The following is a 23,801-nucleotide window of genomic DNA, read 5'->3' as shown; positions in this document are numbered from 1 at the left end:
CTATCCTCAAAGCTTTTTTTGCACGTGAAAATATTTTTTTGGAAGAGAGAAGAATAATGGCGGGCTTCTCCCTTAAAGATAGGGTGAGGAGCTCAGTCATCCGTGAGGAGCTCAGAGTAGAGCCGCTGCTCCTTTGCGTTGAAAGGAGTCAGTTGAGGTGGTTTGGGCATCTGGTAAGGATGCCCCCTGGCCGCCTCCCTAGGGAGGTGTTTCAGGCACGTCCAGCTGGGAGGAGGCCTCGGGGAAGACCCAGGACTAGGTGGAGAGATTACATCTCCACACTGGCCTGGGAATGCCTCGGGGTCCCCCAGTCAGAGTTGGTTAATGTGGCTCGGGATAGGGAAGTTTGGGGCCCCCTGCTGGAGCAGCTGCCCCTGCGACCCGACTTCAGATAAGCGGTTGAAGATGGATGGATGGATGGATGGAGAAGAATAATGGTGTTTTTTAACACCATACCAGAAATGTGTTGCTTTTAACTCATATTATACTGGATATCAATTAGCATTATCATTAACATGATATATGTCGCTTTTAAAACAAAAACAAAACTGTGAGTGAAAAACAGACACACCATGTTACACATATGTTCTGCTATGAGTGTCATTTTTGTTTTCCTTAATACAAAAAAATGGCAAATCCTAAGATTAATCATGATTAGGTGTCGTTTTAATCTATTAGTAGTTTTGTTTTTGTTTTTGTTGACAGCACTAATATTTTCAAGTCAAATCTATGTTTTATATTTTCAGCAAAGCAAACATAAAAATCTTTCCAAGCACTCTTTAGACTTGCTTAAAGGGATAGTTAATTTATTTCCCCTTTAATTGACTTATCCTCATGTTGTCATCAAAAGAAGATGTTAGGCAAAATGTTAGCCTCAGTCACCCTATGCTTTCATTCTAATAAAAAAAAAAAGAAAGAAAAATGTGATGAAATATAATAGTGACTGTGTCTCATTTTCCCCCAAATATCCTTTAGTGTTTCATGGGAGAAATGAAGACATACAGATTTGGAACAACATGAGGGTGATTAAATATGGCATAATGTTCATGTTGGGGTGAACTATCCCTTTAAGTACCCCCTGTTGTACACATGCCCCTAGCACATACGCTAACCGAGAGGCCACAGCTCCAGCAAACTCAAAATTCATACACATTTATGGGAAATTTTGCAGTCTTATGCAAACAAAGAGTAAGCAAATATAGCTTGTGTATAAAAGCATAGAGGGATCTAGGTATAGCCTCTGAGGGCCTGGCAGAAGAAGAAGAAGCCGGTACGTAATTTAATTTCTCCAGCACATAAAGGAGATTATGGCTATGATGGGATTCCAGAGGGCCAGGTAATATCTATCTCATTAGAACAGCTCCTTTGAGGTGCGGCAGTCCGCTCGCTCCCCTTTTAGTTGTTCGTGTTGATTGACCTTAGAAGTGTGTTGGAGTGGAAAGACCCTTATGGTTGTTAGGTAGTGAGGGTCTTCTTTAAAACCCAGACCCAGCTGCCCACCCAGCCGAGATGATGGAACATATTTAAGGGGCTAATGGTCTGGCTTGCACAAAGCGCCTGCCTCATTTAACAGCATCAGAAAATAGACTTCAGAGAAGAGATTTAACCCCGTTAGAGGGAGAGCAGCAAGCTCCTTAACCACATCAGGGACGGGAGTGAAACATTCAGGCTGAGCGAGATAAGACAATAAAGAAAAGAGGGTCTGTGGAAAAGTTCCCAAGTAGTTGGGATAAGAGAAGATTGCACACATAATCCAGCAGATTTATATTTATTATATTTTTGTTATTTCATTGATAATGAAAGTGGAGAGAAATGCGGTAACAGGATCGAGACATGACACAGGCCAGATTCAAACTCACTTTTCCCACACGAGCACCATGTCTCATCGTGTCTGGAGCATGTGTCACTATGCCATGGCTCTAAGAATCTTGCATATTTAAAAATAATTATTACATAGCTTTCTGGAATATTTGATTCTTATTGGCCAATTGCAGCATTCTGTGTTAATTGCAACTCAAACCAGTATTTCATGTAAATTTACTTAATTAAAAAGTGAGACCATGTACAGTCAGCTAAATGACTGGCTGACTGTACATTATTTTTAATATAAATGTATGTCAGATGTCAACTTTTCTTTTTAAATGTTGATGGCACTAATTTGAACTTTTAGATGCACTCTTCCCTAGCCATTTGTGCCTGGAAATCTATGCACAGCTTTACGCTTCCCTTCTTGGCAAATCCATTCACTCACCCACAGCTGTGAATTGCCATCATACTGAGCAATAGATATGAGGCAGGCAGCCATAGCACTATGCACAAAACAGATTTTAACAGAGCCGAAATCTAATCTGTTCGCTCTTCCTATCTGCTTTTCATCCAGCACGGCCTGTGCGCATATGTGTGTGTGAAAATCAACCATCTGAGCTCCACTAATTAGCAAACCTCATCTCCCTGTGTTTTGAACAAGATCGTCCAGGGAGTCATCACTGTTGCAGACCGGGTGCATGTTAGTTTGTGTGTGAATCCTTGTGCGTTTATGAGTATGTGTGTAGCCGTGTGAGCGAATGTGCCCCGAGGGTTCTATTTTCTAAGGGGGTCAGGCTGATCGCTGACACTGTGAAAGAGTCTCATTGAGATGCGGTCAAGGGGTCCACCGAGAGCTCGCTGGTGAAAATCACACAGAGTAGAGCTAATGAGCACAGCTCTGCAAATAGTGAAACATGCCAGGAAATAACCCAGGTCTCCTAAAACAGCTATCAGCACTGTAACTAAGGGCCTCTTACTTAGTTTGCTGTGCTACTCCACTGCCTGTCTTACCTGCATCTGGATCTCAGAAGCACAACAGTCATGCTCTGAGGAGAGGAGAGCATTGAAGTGCACCTCGAATCTCCCGAGGCTGTTATCTTGAGGTTGATGTTTACTTTGCTCTCTGAACATGATCCTGGTTGCACCTGCCACAGTCGAGTCAGTTTCACCTGTTTTACTGTTGAACTCACGGCTGATCAAAAGAGCTAGCACGGTCCACAATTAATGAGATCAACCCCATTAGGCTTCTCTTTACCGGTCTCTCTCTTTTTTTTCTCTCTCTCGATGGAAAAGCATTGTCAATTTTCACCAGAAACCTTTCTGCAGGCATTGAATCACAGTGACCCTGCTCACAGTCAGCTACCTGCCTCTGACACTGTAATTAGCTCCATCAGGCATTAGCATGCGACTCGCTAAGCAGGAATAGCTGTCTGGTCCGCGGTGTTTGCCCACCTTTTGCAGAATAAATGCATGCAGAAGTAGGAGCTGCTCTGGGGGCCGCGGGGCTAGATTGATTGTCCGATGTGTCGGCGGGTGAGGAGAGTTGCTGTAATCAGTTCAATCAGCCCTGTGCTTGGATGGGGGATGTGTGTGTGTGTGTGTGTGTGTGTGTGTGTGTGTGTGTGTGTGTGTGTGTGTGTGTGTGTGTGTGTGTGTGTGTGTGTTGAGTGATTGTAGCAAGAGCAACTCTGTTTAGCTCAAGCTTCAGCAGACACAGGTGCTCCTGGTGACATCAGAATACCGAGGGTCACATAAGGGCTATAATTTAGCCAATCAGGAAGCCGCAGGGGCTGTCTGGAATGCTGATGGGTTCATCAAGATACTCCCGCATATTGTGTAATGAAGCAAAAGCTGCGGATTGATGCACACACTTACAAGCTCAAAATGAAATTCAGAGGCTAAAAAGATGAAAATACTTCCATCAAAATGTTTTTGGACACTTTAATCACACTTAAAATGTATGAATTACATTTAATTACATAACAAAATGTCACCTGCAAGCAAATGATGAGACTTTTACTCAGAACTAATTTAACTTTACCTTGTCATTTTGCAAATTATTTTATCCAATTTGTATAAAAGTCATTTTTAGTGGATATTTTAAGTTATTTCTGCTTAAAGGTGTATTTCACCCAAAAATGAAAATTCTCTCATCATTTACTCATCCTCATGATATCCCAGGTGTGTATGACTTCCTTTCTTCAGCAGAACACATTTGAAAAAGCAGAGAAAAATATCTTAGCTCAGTAGGTTTCTTTAAAATGCAAGTGGAAGGTGATCAGACATTTGAAGCTTCAAAAAGAGCAGACAGTCAGCATAAACGTCATCCATACAACACCAGCTGTTAAATTAATAGAAAATAAAGATACATTTTAAGTTCTTTTTAACTATAATCAATCGCTTCCTGTCAGCAGCGGTATGCACGTGTGACGTAATCACGTTGGCATGTTCATTCGAGAACTAACGCACGTAAGACCCACCCGGAAGAGTAGCACTGTTTACAATTAAGATGGAGGAGTGCTGTACAGAGTTGGTTTGGTTTAGATCTGTATTTGTATCTGTTTCTTTACTCACAATGGTGCGTTTGTGTTCCTATCCTGGATGTCTGAACTGAAAGAAAAACGTGAGATTGCGCCCATAACATGGTAACACGAATACTTCACATGAGACACCACGTGAACGTTCCGCTTTCGTGAAGCTTACCAGAAGTGATGCTTTATGGTTAAAACCGTATTTTTTTCACACCAAAAGACACTATATCTATGTTCTGCTAAAGACAGAAAGTCATGCACATCTGGGATATCATGAGTGTAAGTATCAGAGTTTGTAAGGAAGGACCCAGAGATGCAGAAATACGCGAAACAGTTTAATGATGATGTAAATAGATAAGGGTAGATGGCAAAGCTCAGGAGAAATAACAGTCATTAAAGTTGAGGCAGTGATGGTGACAGTGATGACAACAATGGTGAGACAGCGATGACAGCCGCGGGGGATGTCAGAGATGGCTGAGAGGCGTGGTAGTGGGGCAAAGTGAGATGGAGAAGTAGAGATGGAAAACAGTGATAATTCCACAGACAGGAAAACAGGAAACTAACTGGGCAAGCAAAGAACAAAAAACTTGACAGGAAATAAATTAACAAACAATACTAGATTAAAGACCGCACATAACACGAGAAACAATATGGCAATGAAAAATAGAAATACGAGGGTATAAGTAGGCAGGAGGAAACGAGCGACAGGTGCAGACAGTTATTTGATGAACAGCATGAACAAGCATTCCCATGGGAACGTCAATCGTGCCATCTATGAAACAGAGGAAAACATAAGAGGGCAGCAATCGGCCATGTAGACACATTTACATTACATTTTTACATTTATGCATTTGGCAGATGCTTTTATTCAAAGCGACTTACAGAGCCCTTATTACAGGGACAATCCCCCTGGAGCAACCTGGAGTTAAGTGCCTTGCTCAAGGACACAATGGTGGTGGCTGTGGGGCTCGAACCAGCATCCTTCTGATTACCAGATTACCAGTTATGTGCTTTAGACCACTACACCACCACCACACAGGAAGAAACACAACAAACCCACCATAACAATGACAGAACCACCCCCCTCTAAGGACACCTCCTGGCAACCTCAGAAGGTCCACCATGATGCCAATGGAAGTCAGCGATGAGAGCAGAATCCAGAATGTCTAGGGCCAGAATCCAGCTTCTCTACTCCAGTCCGTAACCCTTCCAGTCTACCAAATATTGGAAACTCTTGCCCTGCCATCTTACATCCAACAGACGTCTAACTGAGTAGGCTGCGACCCCCTCGATCAGACAGGGAGGCAGCGGAACAGGGGTTTTGGGGTGATGTTGGGATTAGATGTGGAGTGATATAGCAGCGGTTTCTTACACAACTTACAGATGACGTTGGTTTTGTCAACAATCTTGCCTTCGATACTCCAGAAACCGAAGAAGCACCGCACAGCACTTTTAAGATGTTTTGGTGTAAGATCCTCTCCGACTCCGAGTCCTCACTCTCTTTTTCAGCATTTTTTTTAATTATCAACGCAGCCGTGCCGCATCTAATGGGTTGAACTGGATAGGCTAACAAAAACAAACCGCATCAGCTACATCATCATCATGTCTCCTGACACACCTCAAATTCGAATGCACGTTTTAAAAAAATCAGCGAATATTTGAAATTCGAATTTTAATTTGACAGCACTAGTGGAGACCAAATGAAACATGTCATGGTGGAGTATAGATTGTCAGAGGTGCGGCGATTTGGCTAAAGTTCCAAATGAAATGGCGATAAACCCCAGAAACCACTGGACCACCTTCTGGGAATCCGAGGTTGGCTAATAAGAACCCTTATAAATCGTATCGGGATCTATTTGGATACCGTCGGCTGAGAGAATGAACCCCAGGAACGAAACTGACCGTGGAACTTGCACCTCTCCACCTTGACGAAAAACAATTCTCCAGCAGCCGCTGAAGCACCCGCCTGACTTGCTGGACATGGTCACTCAAAGAGTGAGAAAAAATGAAGATGTCATGTAAATATACAAAAACATATTGGCTGACCATGTCACGAAGCATGCCATTAACGAGTGCCTGGAAGATGGCTGGTGCATTGGAAAGGCCGAATGGCATGACCAATACTGGAAATGCCCAGTAGGAGTATTAAAAGCTGCCTTCCATTTGTTCCCCACCCTTATCCAAACCAGCTGGTAAGCATTGCATAGGTCCAACTTTGTGAAGATGGTGGCCCCCTGCAAGAGTTCGAAGGCCAACGACATCAATGATAAAGGATAGCGATTCTTTAAAGTGATATCATTCAGCCCCTGTTAATAAAAGCAGGGTCTTAAGGAGCCCCCCTTCTTGCCAACAAATAAGAACCCTGCCCCAGCTGGAGAAGAAGAGGGTTGAATAATACCTCCTGCAAGAGAATCATTGATATACTTCTCCATGGCCTCCCTCTCTGGAGCAGAGAGTGAATTGAGATGACCTCGAGGTGGAGAAGTGCCAGAAAACAGATCAATCATACAGTCGTATGGGTGGTGCGGAGGTAGAGAAGCAGACCTGGACTTACTGAACACTGCTCTCAAGTCATAGTAAACTTTAGGTTCTGCGATGAGATCAGCAGGCTCCTCCTGTAACACAGAGCAAGACAGCACTGGGGAAGGAGCTGAGACAAGACAATGAGACACAGAGTAACCACATGTGTAGTTTATCACATTAAATATGGACATATTCCACTAATGTTTCACTCCTAGAAAGTGCTTAGATACTTTAGTCTCAATTTTGAGCAATATGTCTTTTATTTTATAATTTAAAATTTGCAAACTTCATTTTGTGAAATATTTTGTTTGAAAAGTGTGCTTGTGCCATATTTCTTTCAAATAAATTTCACTTGGTTTCACACTGTACATTGGCTTAAATGTCCTAAAGCTTTTTTGAGACATTGTATATAAGTACATACACTAAATAGTCTGTCTCTCTTTCTCTCTGCAGCGGGAACCACATACATATTCGGACGAGATGGAGGGCTTATTGTGTATACATGGCCGCCCAATGACAGACCAAGCACACGAGCTGACCGGCTGGCTGTCGGCTTTAGCACCCAGCAGAAGGATGCAGTCCTGGTTAGGGTGGACAGCTCTTCTGGCCTGGGAGACTACCTGCAACTCCAAATTGTGAGTCAACAAATAAACAAATTGATAAATTGTCTTTACAAATTATATTATCTGCATAACAATTTGAGTGGAAAGTTGAATTTCAGATATTCTCAGTATTTGGTAAGACCTTTTGGTTTATTGCAGGGCTCTTCAACTACATTCTTGCAGGGTTTTTTTCAGTATTCATCTTAGCTTACTTTCATTGCAAGTAACATGTTACTTTAAAAACCACCTTTATTACTGTGCATTTATTCATATGAAAATAGTCACAGGGTATACTGTATATTGAATTAAAAAATGTTAAGGTCAGGCCATAAATTCCTTCATAAGATCTGGCTGAAAAATAAACATGACATACTCTTAACTAACAAATAATTTTACTTTATTTTGTTTTTAACTTTACTTTGAAAAACAAACTAACATAATAATAATTTTAGGACTTTAGCATTACTGTTTACAAATTATGAAAACCAAGGAGAAGCATTTAGATCTGCTAAAGCCCTCTCACAATATCAACTAACATATGAAAACAATGGTCTTATAGAAATCACATATTTATTTAAGAATTTCAATTTGTCAATTTTCTCTATTAAGTATCATCCTATTCTGATTCTGATATTCAGTGAAGAAAATGAGTCTTGCAAATATTGTGAATTTGAACACAGTGTAGGAGCCAGATATTTGTGCACATAATCATTGGCAAAAGAAAAAAACTGAGCTGGTGCTGTTCATGATTGAGAGAGCTGACTCACGGCTGTATAGAACCAAATATAACGAGGTCATTTGCAGGTTTAGTTTCACGTATCACTGTTTTTACGAGCACTACCGACCATAAACTGATGAGACGCACCCGTTTGACATTTCAAGAATAGTGAATAAAAGCAAAGATTTCAGCACATTTTTTGGACATTGGATTTTCATAATCAATTTCTCTTTTGTTGCCTAAGATGTGCTGACAACATTTTTGTAACAACTGCAGTGATCTTTTTTTTACATCTGTAGATTTGACCGCACACAGCTAAGCAATTTATATAAATACATTTGATTGAAAAAGACGCAATCAAATGCCCACCTAAGCCCTGCGATCCACGTTTAGCAAAGCAGTGTAACTAAACTATCGGCAGAAAAGTTTAAACTGATTATGGCTGAATGATGTTGCACATGCCAATGAGCGCTGTTAAACCAAAGTCTGTCTAGCAAATCAATCCACCGGCGGCCATCTTTGAAACTCTCCCGGGAGGCTTTTTCCAGTCATACCAGTGCAGCTCTTGAATGAGGGAACACCAAAAGCTAAATAATGGTTGTACAAAATTACGATCAAAGAACATATTTCAAATCAGAAGTAAAATTGGACAACACTGGTTTCATAAATTGTGCTTCTTTACATTACCTGAAAAATGCAATTTTCCCAGCTTGTACAGCTAATACGCATGCACGTTCTTGAGATGATTGACAGGTGATGTCTGTATCTAAAAGGTGATTGGCTCTTTTACCTGTTAAGGTGGGACTTCCATTTAACATCCATTGACTGTTGGGTGCTAGTTGGGTTCTATTAATTTTAATAGAAATGGCCTGTCTCTGGTTAAACTCACCATTGATTTCTGAGGCTCGTGCCTGTGAACGCTAAGTTTTGCACAGAGAGTGCTCTGGTATTTCAGATGGTGAGGCAATTTTATCAAATATCAGTCAGAGTCAGCCAGGTCTCCTAAGCAACCAAATTGGCCCGGTTGCTAGGGAGGGTAGAGTCACATGGGGCAACCTCCTTGTGGTCACACTCTCAATTTCATCTTTAAACATTCAGTGTGGTCAATGTTTAAATGTTTTTTCCAGAATTTTGGACCCCACTGTAGTGTCATCAAGTCTGAACTGGCTCAGAATTACACACATTTATCTGAGACTTCCTGCTGTTCATTCATTGTCACATAAACCCCAGAGCAGAAGCTCACAGAGAGAGAGTTTTGGTGTCATGCTCCTGAAGAGACCAGTGAATGATCATTAGGGTAATCATAGTGTTCTACGCCTCTTCCCACACTCAATGTGCTGGTCTGTTTTAGAAAGTTCCAGCGCCTCAGCCCGCCCTCATGAATAAAATCTGTATAATATTTAGAATAGAAGGCGCTACCGACGCTTTCTTTCAGAGGATGCTATTTGATAGAACATGCGTTTCCTCTGACATGCTATGCTGGAGGAGTGGGAGGTGGAGGAGGTGGAGGCAAGGGGAGACGGGAAAGTGTTTGGCAAAGAGGTTCCGAGAGTTGTGTATTTTTTTATCTTTTCATTCGTTCTATTTTTTTACTCCCACTCCTGCTGTAATCACAAACATGATTCCCAGTAGAATCAGCGTGCTCTCTCAGGGGTGGTGTATCATGGCGTGACTGTAGCACGACTGCCTCAACAAATACGTTGTCAGCACAGTGATGTAATGATTTCACCAGCTGAGCCCTTCATCTGGTGGAGTTTACTATGCGTGCAAGTGGCTGTATATGACTTTAGCTCCAGTGCCGCAATGCCTCAGTGTGCTTCACAATACTCGCTAGGGATGAGTCACGATGGTAGACTAGTTGACCAGTTCTCCAACAACCAACTAAATTGTTATTGAGGTCAATTAGTTTCAGATTTGATATATACTGTATATTTAAACTGCATGCTGTGCTTTAGCAGATAGACGGATTACACTGTAAAACCTTCATTGAACACGTTTACATGCACATCAGTGCAATGATAACTACCAAAAATATTTACCGGTAATCGTGTAAGATTGTATTAATGTAAACTCTCTCATTGAGAGGTTTATCTTTAAATTAAAGCTTGGAATGTGCATTGCATTATATTAGTTATAAACTGTGTTATATATTGCGTTATAATCAGTTCAACCTTTATAAACGCTTTCCAACTCACTGACTAGTCGATTTTTATAATATGTTGTTTATAATAAGTTGCAGTCCTCACATTTGTACTTTACACAAAAAGTTTTATACACAAAAAAATAAATAAATGAATAAAGTAGCACCCTGCGCCTTTAACAGTAGGTTTTAGTTTGTATGCTGGCGTGTACATGTGAACTCTGTGCCCTATGTAAATATGCAGTACAGATACATGAATTCATTACGTCTTATCGATCAGCAAAATAACCCTAGCTCAGAAAGTAAGGATGATATTGGGTGACCGGCAGACGGTAATAATGATTTTTCATCTCATATCCTTGAAACTCTAAGTTCCTCACATCTCAGTACGTTCCTTATGAAATATATTCGATTTGAAATGAATGGTGCTAGGGAGCAATGATGTCTTCGAAAAATATGTCTTAAAATGAACTTGCTGAAGTTACATAAGAGCAAGATATTTAACACTTTACATAATGCCTGTAATTAAGATTATCACAGATTATATATTTCCCTGTATTGGCATGACAATTAATCAGGCATCCATGACTGATATATGGCTTTTTGGCATAGGGATGGCAAGGAATGTTTAGAAGCAAATTAAAGGCCCTTAATGTCTTGATGCGATTAGCGGTGGATATCTAGGCTAATTCTAAAGTGTGACTGGTGGAGTCTCTGCAGTGCCTTGTCTGCCATTTCTGATGTTTTTTGGACTGATGTCTGCTAAGCCAGCATAAAAGGTATTTACTAAATGAATCAGCAAGTGGGTAGGAGGGTAAATTAGCTGTACCTACACCACTAACATCCCATAAAGCAGTTAAAATCATTATAAATATCCACTACCATTTTTACCTCTTAATTAACAGGGGGAAAAAATAATTTCCTTCCATTTGCATTAAGTATATTTGGGCTCTGACAAGATTAAGTATGTCAGTATTGACATTCATGGTGAGACTGTTCGATGATGTAACGGGATGTTTTGATAAACCTATCTGTAGGCAGGAAGGGAAGATATCATTATCTGGAGACTGCCTTTCAGAAAGTGAATTAACTTAGGATCATTGACCATGATAACGAGGGGGCTTTGATGCCCCCGATTTTTCAAACAGGCAGTGGCATCCCTCCCCCCGTGCTCCATGCTGCTTATGACCCTAAACACTTATGACAGAGTTTATTTAAATCTCATCATATCACTATCACTGTGGATTATCATTAGTCATCGTTCACCACAAAATCATTGAGCCATTGCTCATGCGGAGAGAGAGAGAGAGAGAGAGAGAGAGAGAGAGAGAGAGAGAGAGAGAGAGAGAGAAATAACAAGATAGAGAAAGAGAGATAGAGAGATTGTGAGAGAGAGAGAGAGAGAGATAACTGTATGATATTGTGATACGTGCACCAACAGCACTGTACAGAAATAAATAAATATTCATACACATTCTTATACTCTGCAATTCAAGGAGTAATGGCCTATTAAATACATGTCTTCTGCTGAAGATTATTTTGCCAGCTGCTCGAACCCATGGCCAAATGCCCTGTGGGCTACCCTGCCTTCAGTGTCAGCCATGCAAAGCAATACACCCTCTTTACTGTCAAGTGCCTCCAAGCAGGACAGGACTGAAGGAGAAATGGAGGATGAGTGTAAACGAGGCAAAACCAAGTGATTATACCCCCGAGGTTTGGCCAAATAATTAGCACTTTCTGACCTCTCACACTCTTGATGCCAAAAGAATGTGTGTTTGAGTGTGTGGGAAGTCTAATGAGCACATCAGTCCATTTGAAGAATGGTGACGATCACAGCTAACTCAGCAGCGAGAGGCACAGAGGTGTGAACAGTAGTACTGACAAGGGGATAGAGTGAGATGGAGAAAGAAAGAGGTGAATGAATTCAGCTCTCAGAATGCACCTGTGCTGAGATGTCAGCAATAACAGAGCCAGCACTTTGGCCATCTTAAAGGAATAGTTCATCGTAAAATTAAGTGAAAGGGGACTGGGGCTGTCAATCTCTAAAACTAACCCAAAAAATAAAGAAATATATGTATCTTAAAAGTAGTCATACATCGTCTATGCTATATTCAAAATCTTATAAAAATGAACAACAGCTTTCTGTGACAAACAGACAGAAATGTATTCACTGAAATGTATCCCCCTCCATTTTAGCCCTCAAATAAAATATGGTGGCATTGACATCAATGATATTTGTCCATGAATCTTGTGAGAACAAATGCTGTTTGGCATCAATATGTCCATTAGTTGTCCATTTAGAGCTTTCGCAAATGAGAAGTTTATCAAAGAATAACGATTTAAATCATTCACAAAGCTGTTAAATGGCTTCGGAAGACTTGGAATATTGTGTATGAACAAATTTCATGGAGCTTTTCTTGTTAGTTTTGAGCTTAAAAGACTCAGTAAACATTCATTATATACAGTGGGTACAGAAAGTATTCAGACCCCCTTAACTTTTTCACTCTTTGTTATATTGCAGCCATTTGCTAAAATCATTTAAGTTCATTTTTTTTCCTCATTATTGTACACACAGCACCCCATATTGACAGAAAAACACAGAATTGTTGACATTTTTGCACATTTATTAAAAAAGAAAAACTGAAATATCACATGGTCCTAAGTATTCAGACCCTTTGCTGTGACACTCATATATTTAACTCAGGTGCTGTCCATTTCTTCTGATCATCCTTGAGATGGTTCTACACCTTCAATTGAGTCCAGCTGTGTTTGATTATACTGATTGGACTTGATTAGGAAAGCCACACACCTGTCTATATAAGACCTTACAGCTCACAGTGCATGTCAGAGCAAATGAGATTCATGAGGTCAAAGGTACTGCCTGAAGAGCTCAGAGACAGAATTGTGGCAAGGCACAGATCTGGCCAAGTTTACAAAAACATTTCTGCTGCCCTTAAGGTTCATAAGAGCACAGTGGCCTCCATAATCCTTAAATGGAAGACGTTTGGGACGACCAGAACCCTTCCTAGAGCTGGCCGTCTGGCCAAACAGAGCTATCGGGGGAGAAGAGCCTTGGTGAGAGAGGTAAAGAAGAACCCAAAGATCACTGTGGCTGAGCTCCAGAGATGCAGTCGGGAGATGGGAGAAAGTTGTAGTAAGTCAACCATCACTGCAGCCATCCACCAGTCGGGGCTTTATGGCAGAGTGGCCCGACGGAAGCCTCTCCTCAGTGCAACACACATGAAAGCCTGCATGGAGTTTGCTAAAAAACACCTGAAGGACTCCAAGATGGTGTTAAATAAGATTCTCTGGTCTGATGAGACCAAGATAGAAATTTTTGGCCTTAATTCTAAGCAGTATGTGTGGAGAAAACAGGCACTGCTCATCACCTGTCCAATACAGTCTCAACAGTGAAGCATGGTGGTGGCAGCAATCGAGGGAAAGATGAATGCGGCCAAGTACAGCGATATCCTGTACGAAAACCTTCTCCAGAGTGCTCTGGACCTCAGACTGGGCCGAAGGTTCACCTTCCAACAAGACAATGACCCTAAGCACACCGCTAAAATAACGAAGGAGTGGCTTCACAACAACTCCGTGACTGTTCTTGAATGGCCCAGCAAGAGCCCTGACTTAAACCCAATTGAGCATCTCTGGAGAGACCTGAAAATGGCTGTCCACCAACGTTTACCATCCAACCTGACAGAACTGGAGAGGATCTGCAAGGAGGAATGGCAGAGGATACCCAAATCCAGATGTGAAAAACTTGTTGCATCTTTCCCAAAAAGACTCATGGCTGTATTAGATCAAAAGGGTGCTTCTACTAAATACTGAACAAAGGGTCTGAATACTTAGGACCATGTGATATTTCAGTTTTTCTTTTTTAATAAATGTGCAAAAATGTCAATAATTCTGTGTTTTTCTGTCAATATGGGGTGCTGTGTGTACAATAATGAGGAAAAAAAATGAACTTAAATGATTTTAGCAAATGGCTGCAATATAACAAAGAGTGAAAAATGTAAGGGGGTCTGAATACTTTCCGTACCCACTGTAGAAAAGGGTACTGGTGCTGTTAAGATCCAAAATAACAAAAACGTTGGTAAAACTTTAGTTTAGGGATCAAAAATTAGACAGTAATTAATGACGAATAATTACACTTGTAAGTGGTTGGTTTTGGACTTGTTTGGCATTATAAAGTAGTATTTATTAAGCCTTTATTGGCTGATTTATTATTCTTGCTTTATAGCCCCTTTTTGTTTGGTTTTGTCATAATGAATTTCTTTGCTAAAAGAATATATTATCAATCTATCAACAATATATAATTTATTGGTTCTTAGTACTCTGTTTGAATGTGCAGCTTATAAGTATGAAATACATGTTGAATGCATATAGTATTTCAACAAAGCAGGGAAGGTTGGGGTTAGGTTTAGGGGTAGGGGTTGGTGTAGGGTGCCTGTAGGACTCTAATTAAACACAGTAAACATGATGCCCCTATACTGTATGGTTATATTTTATTAGGGGTGAAAATCTATTGTTCTGTATAGATTAATTTAATACTTGAAGGATGTATTTTGTACATTACTAGCTACTGGTATCTTTTGTTTTTACCTAATAAGTTAATTGTTAGGAAATAATAAATGTAAAGAGGCTATTAGGCAAGGGTAAAAACCAACGAACAAATGCCTAATAAATACCTTATCATTCCAAACTAGTCCCATACAAGTCCAGTTATTAGTAATGAATTACTGTCTAATTTCTGATCCCTAAAAAAAATACATACATCAGCTTTGTGTGACAAACAGACTGAAATTTAAGTTGTTTTTAATAATAAAATAAAGTTCCCTTCCACTGTAGCCCTTAAATCAAATATGGCGCCATTGCCATCAATTATTTTTGCTCACGAGATTTATGAGAACAAATGCCACACCCTTTTTGTCCCACATGCAAATTTTGTAGTCCATTTCAGAACTTCAAGAAGGGGAAGATTATCAATGAATAACATCTTAAATTTCAGTCTCTTCCTTACACAGAGCTTTTGTTCTGTTTCAAAAGTCTTAGAATATATCAAAACAGGTAAAAAAACAACATGAGGGGGAGTTAATGGTGACAAAATGTGTCCCTTTTAAATTATGACATTTAAATGGATCCTTTTAAATGATCCAATTTGATCTTTTTGTGTGTAATATTGTGGTATATATTTATACATTAGATGTTGTCAGTCAAAATGAGTCAGACTAGCCTGGGAGACTCATATGCTCAAACATGCACACACAGACATTTGGATGTAGGTGAAAGTGAAAAAGAGTGACAGATGCTGATTTTCTGCTTCACTGAGTGGGCAAGACATACCTGGTCAGACATGAGTGACATGTGCCTGCTGACCTCATAGCATCAGAGTGGACTATGCCAGTCTTTGCCCAGCAGCTTGAGATGGAAACAGCCACGGCATTGGACAAAAGCCAATTTGATTCTCAGTCAGAAACCAACTACCCTTCCTTTATTCACTTACCCGCAAAATTGGAATATAAGATTTTCATGCCGTCTGTCGTTTTTACACACCTTCAAACTGTATGCCAGGTCATTATGCAATTTATGAGCTCCACAAAGAACAGTTTTACTGGCCTCAGACTATTTAATGCTTGGACTTCGTCAGCCACTTTTCCCTGAATAAATGCACCATATGGTAAAGTGTGTCTTTGCTATCTTTAGTACCTGAAAGGATAAGTAGACAGATGGCAGTAGAAGTAAAAGACGAATATATAAATGTATTCATCAAAATAAGTGAGACAGGTGTTCTTTTAAATGCTGTCTTTGTGGCAATCTCAGCCCACTCATTCCTTTGCTTTTTGTAAAAAATGTTTACCACGCTTTTTTTCTTCAGATTAGAGTCAATGCATCAAAGAGTGTTGCTCGGATCATACTATTGAAGCCCAGTGACGGGTTGACAAGGATCACAGCAAAAATAGCAGCGCTTCCGCATACCGTTGGATTTGCAGATTGTGATATGAAATGGTATTGTCTGCCAGAGATATTGCGTCTCGCATTCAGGCTGCTGTTTTTGTTTTGTCTTTTTCTCAGAGAGCTGGAGAAACTCAAGAGAAGCTCAGCACTGCAGTGTGCATACAATGAGCATGAGTTCTCGATGAGTTCTGGAGACAACGCCCATAGAGCGCATGTGGTTTTCAGTGTTTGCGAGGAACTAGGACAGACTGCTATTTTCAGTTTTCACAAAAGTTGAAAAAGAATTCCGTGCTGCCAAAAAGATTCATGATATCACCAGATCCAGCCCTTACCAGAAGATAAAGCGAGATTGTGATAGAACGCAAGCAATGGAGAGAGACAAAAAGAGGGTGGAGGAGGGGTTTAAACAACAAGAACTGCTTGCCAAAGTGGAAATATTCTGCGGACCCAACAATTTATCTTTCACTTAACCTGCAGTGCTCAAACATAAGAGTGCATGCACTACAGAGCGTATCAAACAAACACGGCATGATATTTTGATCTCATTTCAAACACAAGTTATTTATGACGGCATATATTGCATGTCTGGGTGTTCTATCCAATTAAATGCATTCCCTTGGAATTAGCCAGAGTATTACAGAGGGACTCTCTATGTAAAGTGGCTGAGGTTTCCTGGATACACCAGCTCATTTAAGCTGAATGCCATGGCAGATCAGCATCCCTGCTGTGGCACACACACTCCGTCATACTCCATAAGCTTCTGCCTGCACCATCCCTAAATAAGACACATCATTAGTGGCTGTTCTTGTCCTCTAGGTTTCCGGAGCAACCACCCCAACCCTTTGTGTGTATGTTTGCCTCCACTTCACGGAGCACTCATTCATTCTATTACAATATTCACAATTATTACATAGATTAATTTAATACTTGAGTAATAAAACATATACAGAACATACACAGAAATGTCATTGTTTATTTAGCAGCGTGAGGCAAAGCCAACACCTCTCAAACCATTTTTCACTGCTAATTTATTTTTTACATTCCTGTTCTCAAGTTTAGAACAATTGGATGATTTTTATGCATAGCGAGGGGAGATTGTCGCAGTTCCAGTGTAGATGAAATGCTCTGTCAATCAGGATGGCACCGTGGTTGTCATCTAATTGCCTACAAGAAACGAGAAAACTCTGGAGAACTGTGTTGCTATAACAACCTCCATTGAGTCTAATGAGAATCCAGTTGTATTAGTCCTTTATATTTAGAGCTGCACTGCAGGCCCCAGTGGAGAGGTGACATGAAGCTGGAAATGGGCAGGGATGGCTGTAACGCAGCCATGTGGAACAGTGTGCTTTGACGAGCCCTCCCTTTAAATGATACCACATCACTTGCTTTAGGGATCATTTAGAGAACACACAATTCCAAGTATATCATCCAAAATATTTGTTGTTTTGTGGTAATCTGGGATTTGGTGTCACGGCTTGATTTTGCTCTCTACTCCAGTACGTTTAGCCCCTGAGGCATTTATAATGGAGCCTTCTTTTTTTATTATAGAAAATTCTGCAAAACTGGGACATGTTCACACCCGAGACTGAATGTAGGACATAGGGTTTGCCGTGTTATGTTTCTCCTAGACTATAGCCACTGTAAATTTGCAGGAGGAAACCGCTTGTGAAGTCATTGACTGAGCCTTATCCCACATTCAAATCAAGGGTTTATTAGAACTTCAAGCTGTGCAGCTGAAATACTTAAAATAAATAGTTTAGCCCAAAATTTTAATTCTGTCATCATTTATTCGTCTTCATGTAGTTCCAATCCTGTGTGTCTTTCTTTTCCCTGGAACACAAAAAGAATTTGTTCTGCAGAATGTTCAGCCTCATTCACTATTCATTAAATTTCAGTCTGATTCTCACACAAAAACTAACATATGGCTTCAGAACACTATCATTTTCACAATTTAGTTTATAAATGTACGTAATCAAACATAATGATGTCAAACCTGCACCAGAAGTGTCATATTTGATTTGAGAGCTGCATTTGAGTTGAAGATTACCAGTGAATAATGACTTAAATTTCAGTGTGATCCTCACATTGTATGACATCAGATCACTTGAATTTTAACAATTTAATGTACTTTTAAAGTGGTTCTATAGTGCTTTTTGCAATGGTTTAGTGGTGACTAAAGAGGTGGGCATATTGTGAATATATCATTCGAATTAAAATAACTAATTCTAAGTAATACATACATAAACTAATACATAATAAACTGCTAAGGATGTTTGCTAATATGTGTGTAGTAATGTTATCTCATAACTATTTACATAAGAATTCATGGTTATTTGTTTTATCTTTTATGTGAACTATAATGTGCTTATCTGTATTAGTATGTTGTAATTGTTTTCTTACTAAGAAATAGATTATAAATTGAAATTATTTGATCTCACGATCAAAAAAGGCTCCACTAACAGAAGTAAAAGGCCCAAAAAAATGACATCTGATGTTACTGGATAACTCAGATTTTTTTTTAAGTGCATAAATATGTATGTTGACCTTTAGCAGCGAAGTAAATTTACAGTACAGCACAAAAGGACCTTATTCACAGACTGTGATAACACATTTTCCACCTTATTTAGCAGTGTAAATTTCAAAAATTTTTTATATTATAAATATTTGAATTATTGGGTGTACATTTTTAACATTATGATTATTGTTATATTGCACTGGAATTATAAAAAAAAAAAAAAAAAAGACTTATCACAGCTGTGAGGGGGGTTCGATTACAGCTTCTGAGAGAGTGACAGTAAATTTGGCATCTTCCCTCATCTGACTGTCCACCGCTCTCTATTTTTTTTCCTCTTCTTGAAATTCATTCAAACGTAATAGTGGCTTTTTTCCTTTTGGTCTTGGAGCAAATCAGTAAGCGAAAATAATATTTGCTGTGATCTCCCATTCACCACTGTCAAAGTTTACCCTGCAATCATTTATTTCCACGTTCCAAAACCCAGAGTGTGAAAAAAGGTCTATTAGGTTGACTAGCGCTGCTGTGAAATGCTAACTAGAATTTCACTGCAGGGGCAGTTCTAGAGATGGGGCCAGAAGCCTTGCCCCCCCATTGCCCCCCCACTCACAGACCCCCCCCACAGTCAGATGATATAACACACACACCCTCCCGCCCTCAGTCGGACGATATAACACTTGCACCCCCACATCCCCCTAACCCTCCATCAGACTGAATTCAATTGCCACCCCAGACTGATCAATGCACCCTTCCCGGCCCCCCTGTCAAAAAATCTTGGCATTGCCCAGTTTCACTGAAGATACTAGAAATATCCCGCCCCTTAGTGAAATGGAAAGTAAGCAAAATCCTTAGAAAGACACAGTGGATGGGCATACAGCATTTGCTTGCATATGTGCTAGACTGCACTGTTGCTTTATTTTCCTTTATAGAGCTGGACAGCCTGTAGTCACCATTAACTTCCATTACATGGTAAAGATCTATGCAAAGATTCTTTAAAAAATTGTGTTCCACTTCCAAAACAACATCATACAGAATCAGAAGGACATTAGAGTGAGTAAATACACAAGTAATGAATAATTTTTCGGTGAATATAATCCTTTAACGTACATGAGAGCTAATGGAGCAGCTCTCTGACTGTAGGACAGACTCCCATTTTGTAAGATCCACCATTAACATGTCGATAACACATTCTTAGATGTCCCTCTGGCCATGATGTGGTTGATTTAACCCTGTCATTTGAGTTTTTAAAAGACCTCCCATCCCCCATCATCACCCTTATCAGGCTTCCTGTATATCAGGCTTGGTGTTTTCCCTGCAGCCAAACCCCTTACTGAAGGATGAGGTCAGGTGCCAGAAGGGACTGTCTGGATTGAGGGGTGAAAGAGAGGTCATTCTCCATTTAGAAGGGGGCGTGGCATGTCACAGCCCATTTGAGCGCAGGCCAACCTTTTACATCACTTCTCTGACCAAAAAGCTGAAACGATGTGCTTGGAGAGATTGGCCCTGGAGAAACACTCTTAGAGAGAGCAGCGTGAAGAGGAGTGTGAAGGAGACCCTGCCCCATTGTTCCTGTTGATGGGCAGAGGATGGAGCTAACAGGCTGAGTCTATCTTCATTATGTGGTGTGAGAGGCGGAAGGAACATCCTGCTTTGGCCCAGCTGGAAATGACAACTGTGTGTGTGTGTGTGTGTGTGTGTGTGTGTGTGTGTGTGTGTGTGTGTGTGTGTGTGTGAGAGAGAGAGAGAGAGAGAGAGAGAGAGAGAGAGAGCTTGAGTGTAGCCAGACAAATCTCCCGTGAGAGTATAATGAAGTCTGGTGTCTGGATTTGTCCTCTGCCTGATCTTTTTTTGCCGATAGGTGTGAATTAGGGGTATTCACAAAGGGATATTCTCATATCACCCTCATACACACCTTATTTCATTATTTTCAAATGCCACATGTAGTTTTCTCAATCTGTAACAAATCAATTGGAAGTACTGCACGTTTCTGCTGCTTTGGAAACGATCGACTATTTCTGTGTTTTTAAGCAAATGGCCCTCATTTGTCGTAAAAATGTCAAATTGAGATTTTTATGATAGCCTGCGCTCATTTACAAGCTTGTATTAGTGTTCATAAAACTGTTTGCAGCAATTTTTTGAGTTAATGAGGTAATGTGTGCTTGTATGTAGGCATGCAGGTCAGTGAGGACAGCATAGAGTGGGCATAGTTAGAGTTTAAATAGAGAAATATGTGAATATTATTAGGTTTGTATTTTTTTATGAGAAGGCATACTTATTATTGGAATTTGCAAAGTGAATACCACCCATTGAGCTGTATCAGTGTTTAGGAAAGCATTAAAGATTGAGGCCATCTAGTGGTGTGGGTGCATACCACATGGAATGATCTCACTATTACAGCCCACATCTTAATTCAAGAACATGCATTTATGAGAATTTACACTGAAGATGACAACCAATGTGGCAGAATAAAGATTAGATTCCATTCCAGTGATACTGTCACATGTTATTCTGTATGGCCAGCATATTGCCTTCAGGCACTGATTTCAAGGGGGAAGAAATCTTATAGTTATTTTTTTTTCTGATTTCCTGTGATTCGATTATGTTATCTGCCCTTAGGCATGTTGAGAAACTTTTGAATATGAACCAGAATGAAAAAGTAGTATTATATAGTTTACAAGGCTTAATGTGTGACACAGTACATTTTATTGTGACATCTTGCAATGTTTCGTTATGGATTGCTGCTGGTAATGCTCTTTTGCCCTAATTGTGGAATGTGTGTTTGTGTCTTCACTTTTTTAGAGTGAAATAAGCCCTTGTTTTAGCATTATTTATTACTTCTAACCTCGTTTACTTAATTAATTTATTGATGTTATCCATTTATACAGCTTTCCGGATGACTTGATTCTGTTTTGTCAGCTGCAGCATTCTGCAATCAAATATTTGTGTGTAATAACTGTTAAATTTTACAACTGACTATTGAAGAGGCAGGATATTCCTTATATAGGTGTGCTAGTTTCATGTTTCTCGTATCATGTGGTCTCTTTTTCAAATCAATATTTCATGTTCATATATTTATTTGTTTAGTAAGTAGCCATGTAATAAGTATGATCATGTACAGTACTTCAGATTGGTCGCCCCTTGCAAGGTTTATTTTGCGATAATGAACGGCTGATGGTACTTGATCACTTTCATGTCATATGCAATTAAAAATACATTACAAAATATACATAAAACATGCATTCAACACCATGTAATATTTACTAAATATCTGAATCAAAACTGTTGCATCCTCTCAAATTTACATAGTCATAAAATATTCTAACGAAGAGAAAGTCTGAAAGTGCTAAAAGTGAGAAAAAGACTTCCAAATATCCTTGTAATTATCTATTACCTTGATGTAGTACCATTAAAACATAAATTATAGATATTTTCGTAATTAAATATGAATGCTGCCTTTTGCTGGCGTATTAAAGTGGCAGTAAATCTTTCTGATGCATTGTGCCGTCAGGACAAATTGTGCACAGGCTGATAAACTATCACCTTGTTTTGGTCCTCGATAAATTTGGTACATTTGTTATGTTGCCAGTTAAGATGGACTATAGATGTCTCTTTATGAGGGCCTTTATTAATAATCAAGAATTGTCTTCCACAAGTTCGCTAACACAGAATGATGCTCATTAAGTGTGATGCTCATGTGCTAAAATAAGCCACTGCATAAAACTTGACTGCTTAATGTCTTTTTATATGTTAGTGGAGCAGATCAGAACAGAATGCTTGGGGATGTGACAGGATCTCAAAGTCTTCTTTTTGTATCTTTCTCTCTCTCTCTCTTTCTTTCTCTCTATCTTTACAGGAAAAAGGCAATATCAAAGTGGTGTTCAATGTGGGCACCGATGATATAAACATTGAAGAAACCTCAAAGTTTGTAAATGATGGAAAGTACCACATAGTTCGCTTTACGAGAAGTGGTGGTAACGCCACGTTGCAGGTGGATGATCTGCCAATCATAGAGCGTTACCCAACAGGTAAGAGCCCTCAGCCTTTATATGTATGTTCACACACACACACACACACACACACACACACACACACACACACACACACAATCACAGTCATGCAGCTATGAACAATAGGAACAATAAAAGGCTGGCGGAGCTTAGAAAAAGAGTCTGAATCAGAGGGTTAAGGACAAAATGCCTTTGTCTGTGACTGTGGTTTCTAACTGTTAAAAAAGGTAACCTGGTATCCTTTCCAAATGTCAGCAGAGATGATTGCTCTTGGGGCTTTAGAAGGCTGAAAATGTCAGAGCCAGGGTTATCAAATTCGCCAGCCTCTCAGTTGCCTGAAAAGCCCTGACAAAAGCTTGACAAGAGATCAGAGATGAGAAATAATGTTATTGCTCTCGTTTGTCAATCATGATGAAGAGAGGCAGCTGTATTAGTCTTTTAATTTGTCTTTTACTTCAAGCTCTTCTTAAAGCACCACTTCCGTTTCAGAGATTCTTTGAGAGCTTTAAATAGTCTTTTCTTCTTGGGCAGTCAATAGGCAGACTCTGGTCTGGATCCGGGCACTTCAATCTGGACCGAGATCTAAATATTTGTGTTAGTTTTTTCTGTCGTAGTATAGCTTAATTAATCAGCATGTTAGGAGCCTTTTTATAATAAACAAACAGATTTTTGTTCTAATTTTGTGAAATATTATTATTTATTAATATATTTGTTTAATCAGAGATGTCATCATGGCATGGAAAAAGAAACACTATTTATACTTAAATTAAGCAAATCGTATTTTAATGATTCACATTTGTAATGTAAATTGTTTGTTTGTAGATCATCAGATGTAATGGTCAATTCAGACTTTTACTTTTTTCTCTCAGGGGAACCTCTGAACAGTATTTTTATCTGTCAAAAGGCCTCCATAAACATACTGTATATTCTGAATGTAAAAATATTTAAACACACAAACTGGACTGCTGTCATTCAGCTTCAAAACGAACTGTTGAACTTATCTT

The 23,801-nt window shown here is 39.7% G+C and overlaps 1 protein-coding gene across 8 annotated transcripts in view; it reads left to right on the top strand.

Annotated features, from left to right (window-relative positions):
• The window catches only part of LOC127633287 (neurexin-1a), a 223,629-nt gene that overhangs the window by 151,585 nt on the left and 48,243 nt on the right, over positions 1–23,801 (top strand). For all 8 annotated transcript variants that reach the window (XM_052112288.1, XM_052112290.1, XM_052112287.1 and 5 more), the window contains 2 exons: positions 7,314–7,495; positions 22,644–22,815. In XM_052112288.1, coding sequence (XP_051968248.1) covers positions 7,314–7,495; positions 22,644–22,815 — 354 coding nt within the window. The remainder of the gene's footprint in view (positions 1–7,313; positions 7,496–22,643; positions 22,816–23,801) is intronic.

This window comes from Xyrauchen texanus, chromosome 40, assembly GCF_025860055.1.
Source record: "Xyrauchen texanus isolate HMW12.3.18 chromosome 40, RBS_HiC_50CHRs, whole genome shotgun sequence".
NCBI classification, from domain to species: domain Eukaryota; kingdom Metazoa; phylum Chordata; class Actinopteri; order Cypriniformes; family Catostomidae; genus Xyrauchen; species Xyrauchen texanus.
The sequence above is the reverse complement of the archived record's forward strand: the minus strand, read 5'-3'. Positions and strand labels throughout refer to the sequence as shown.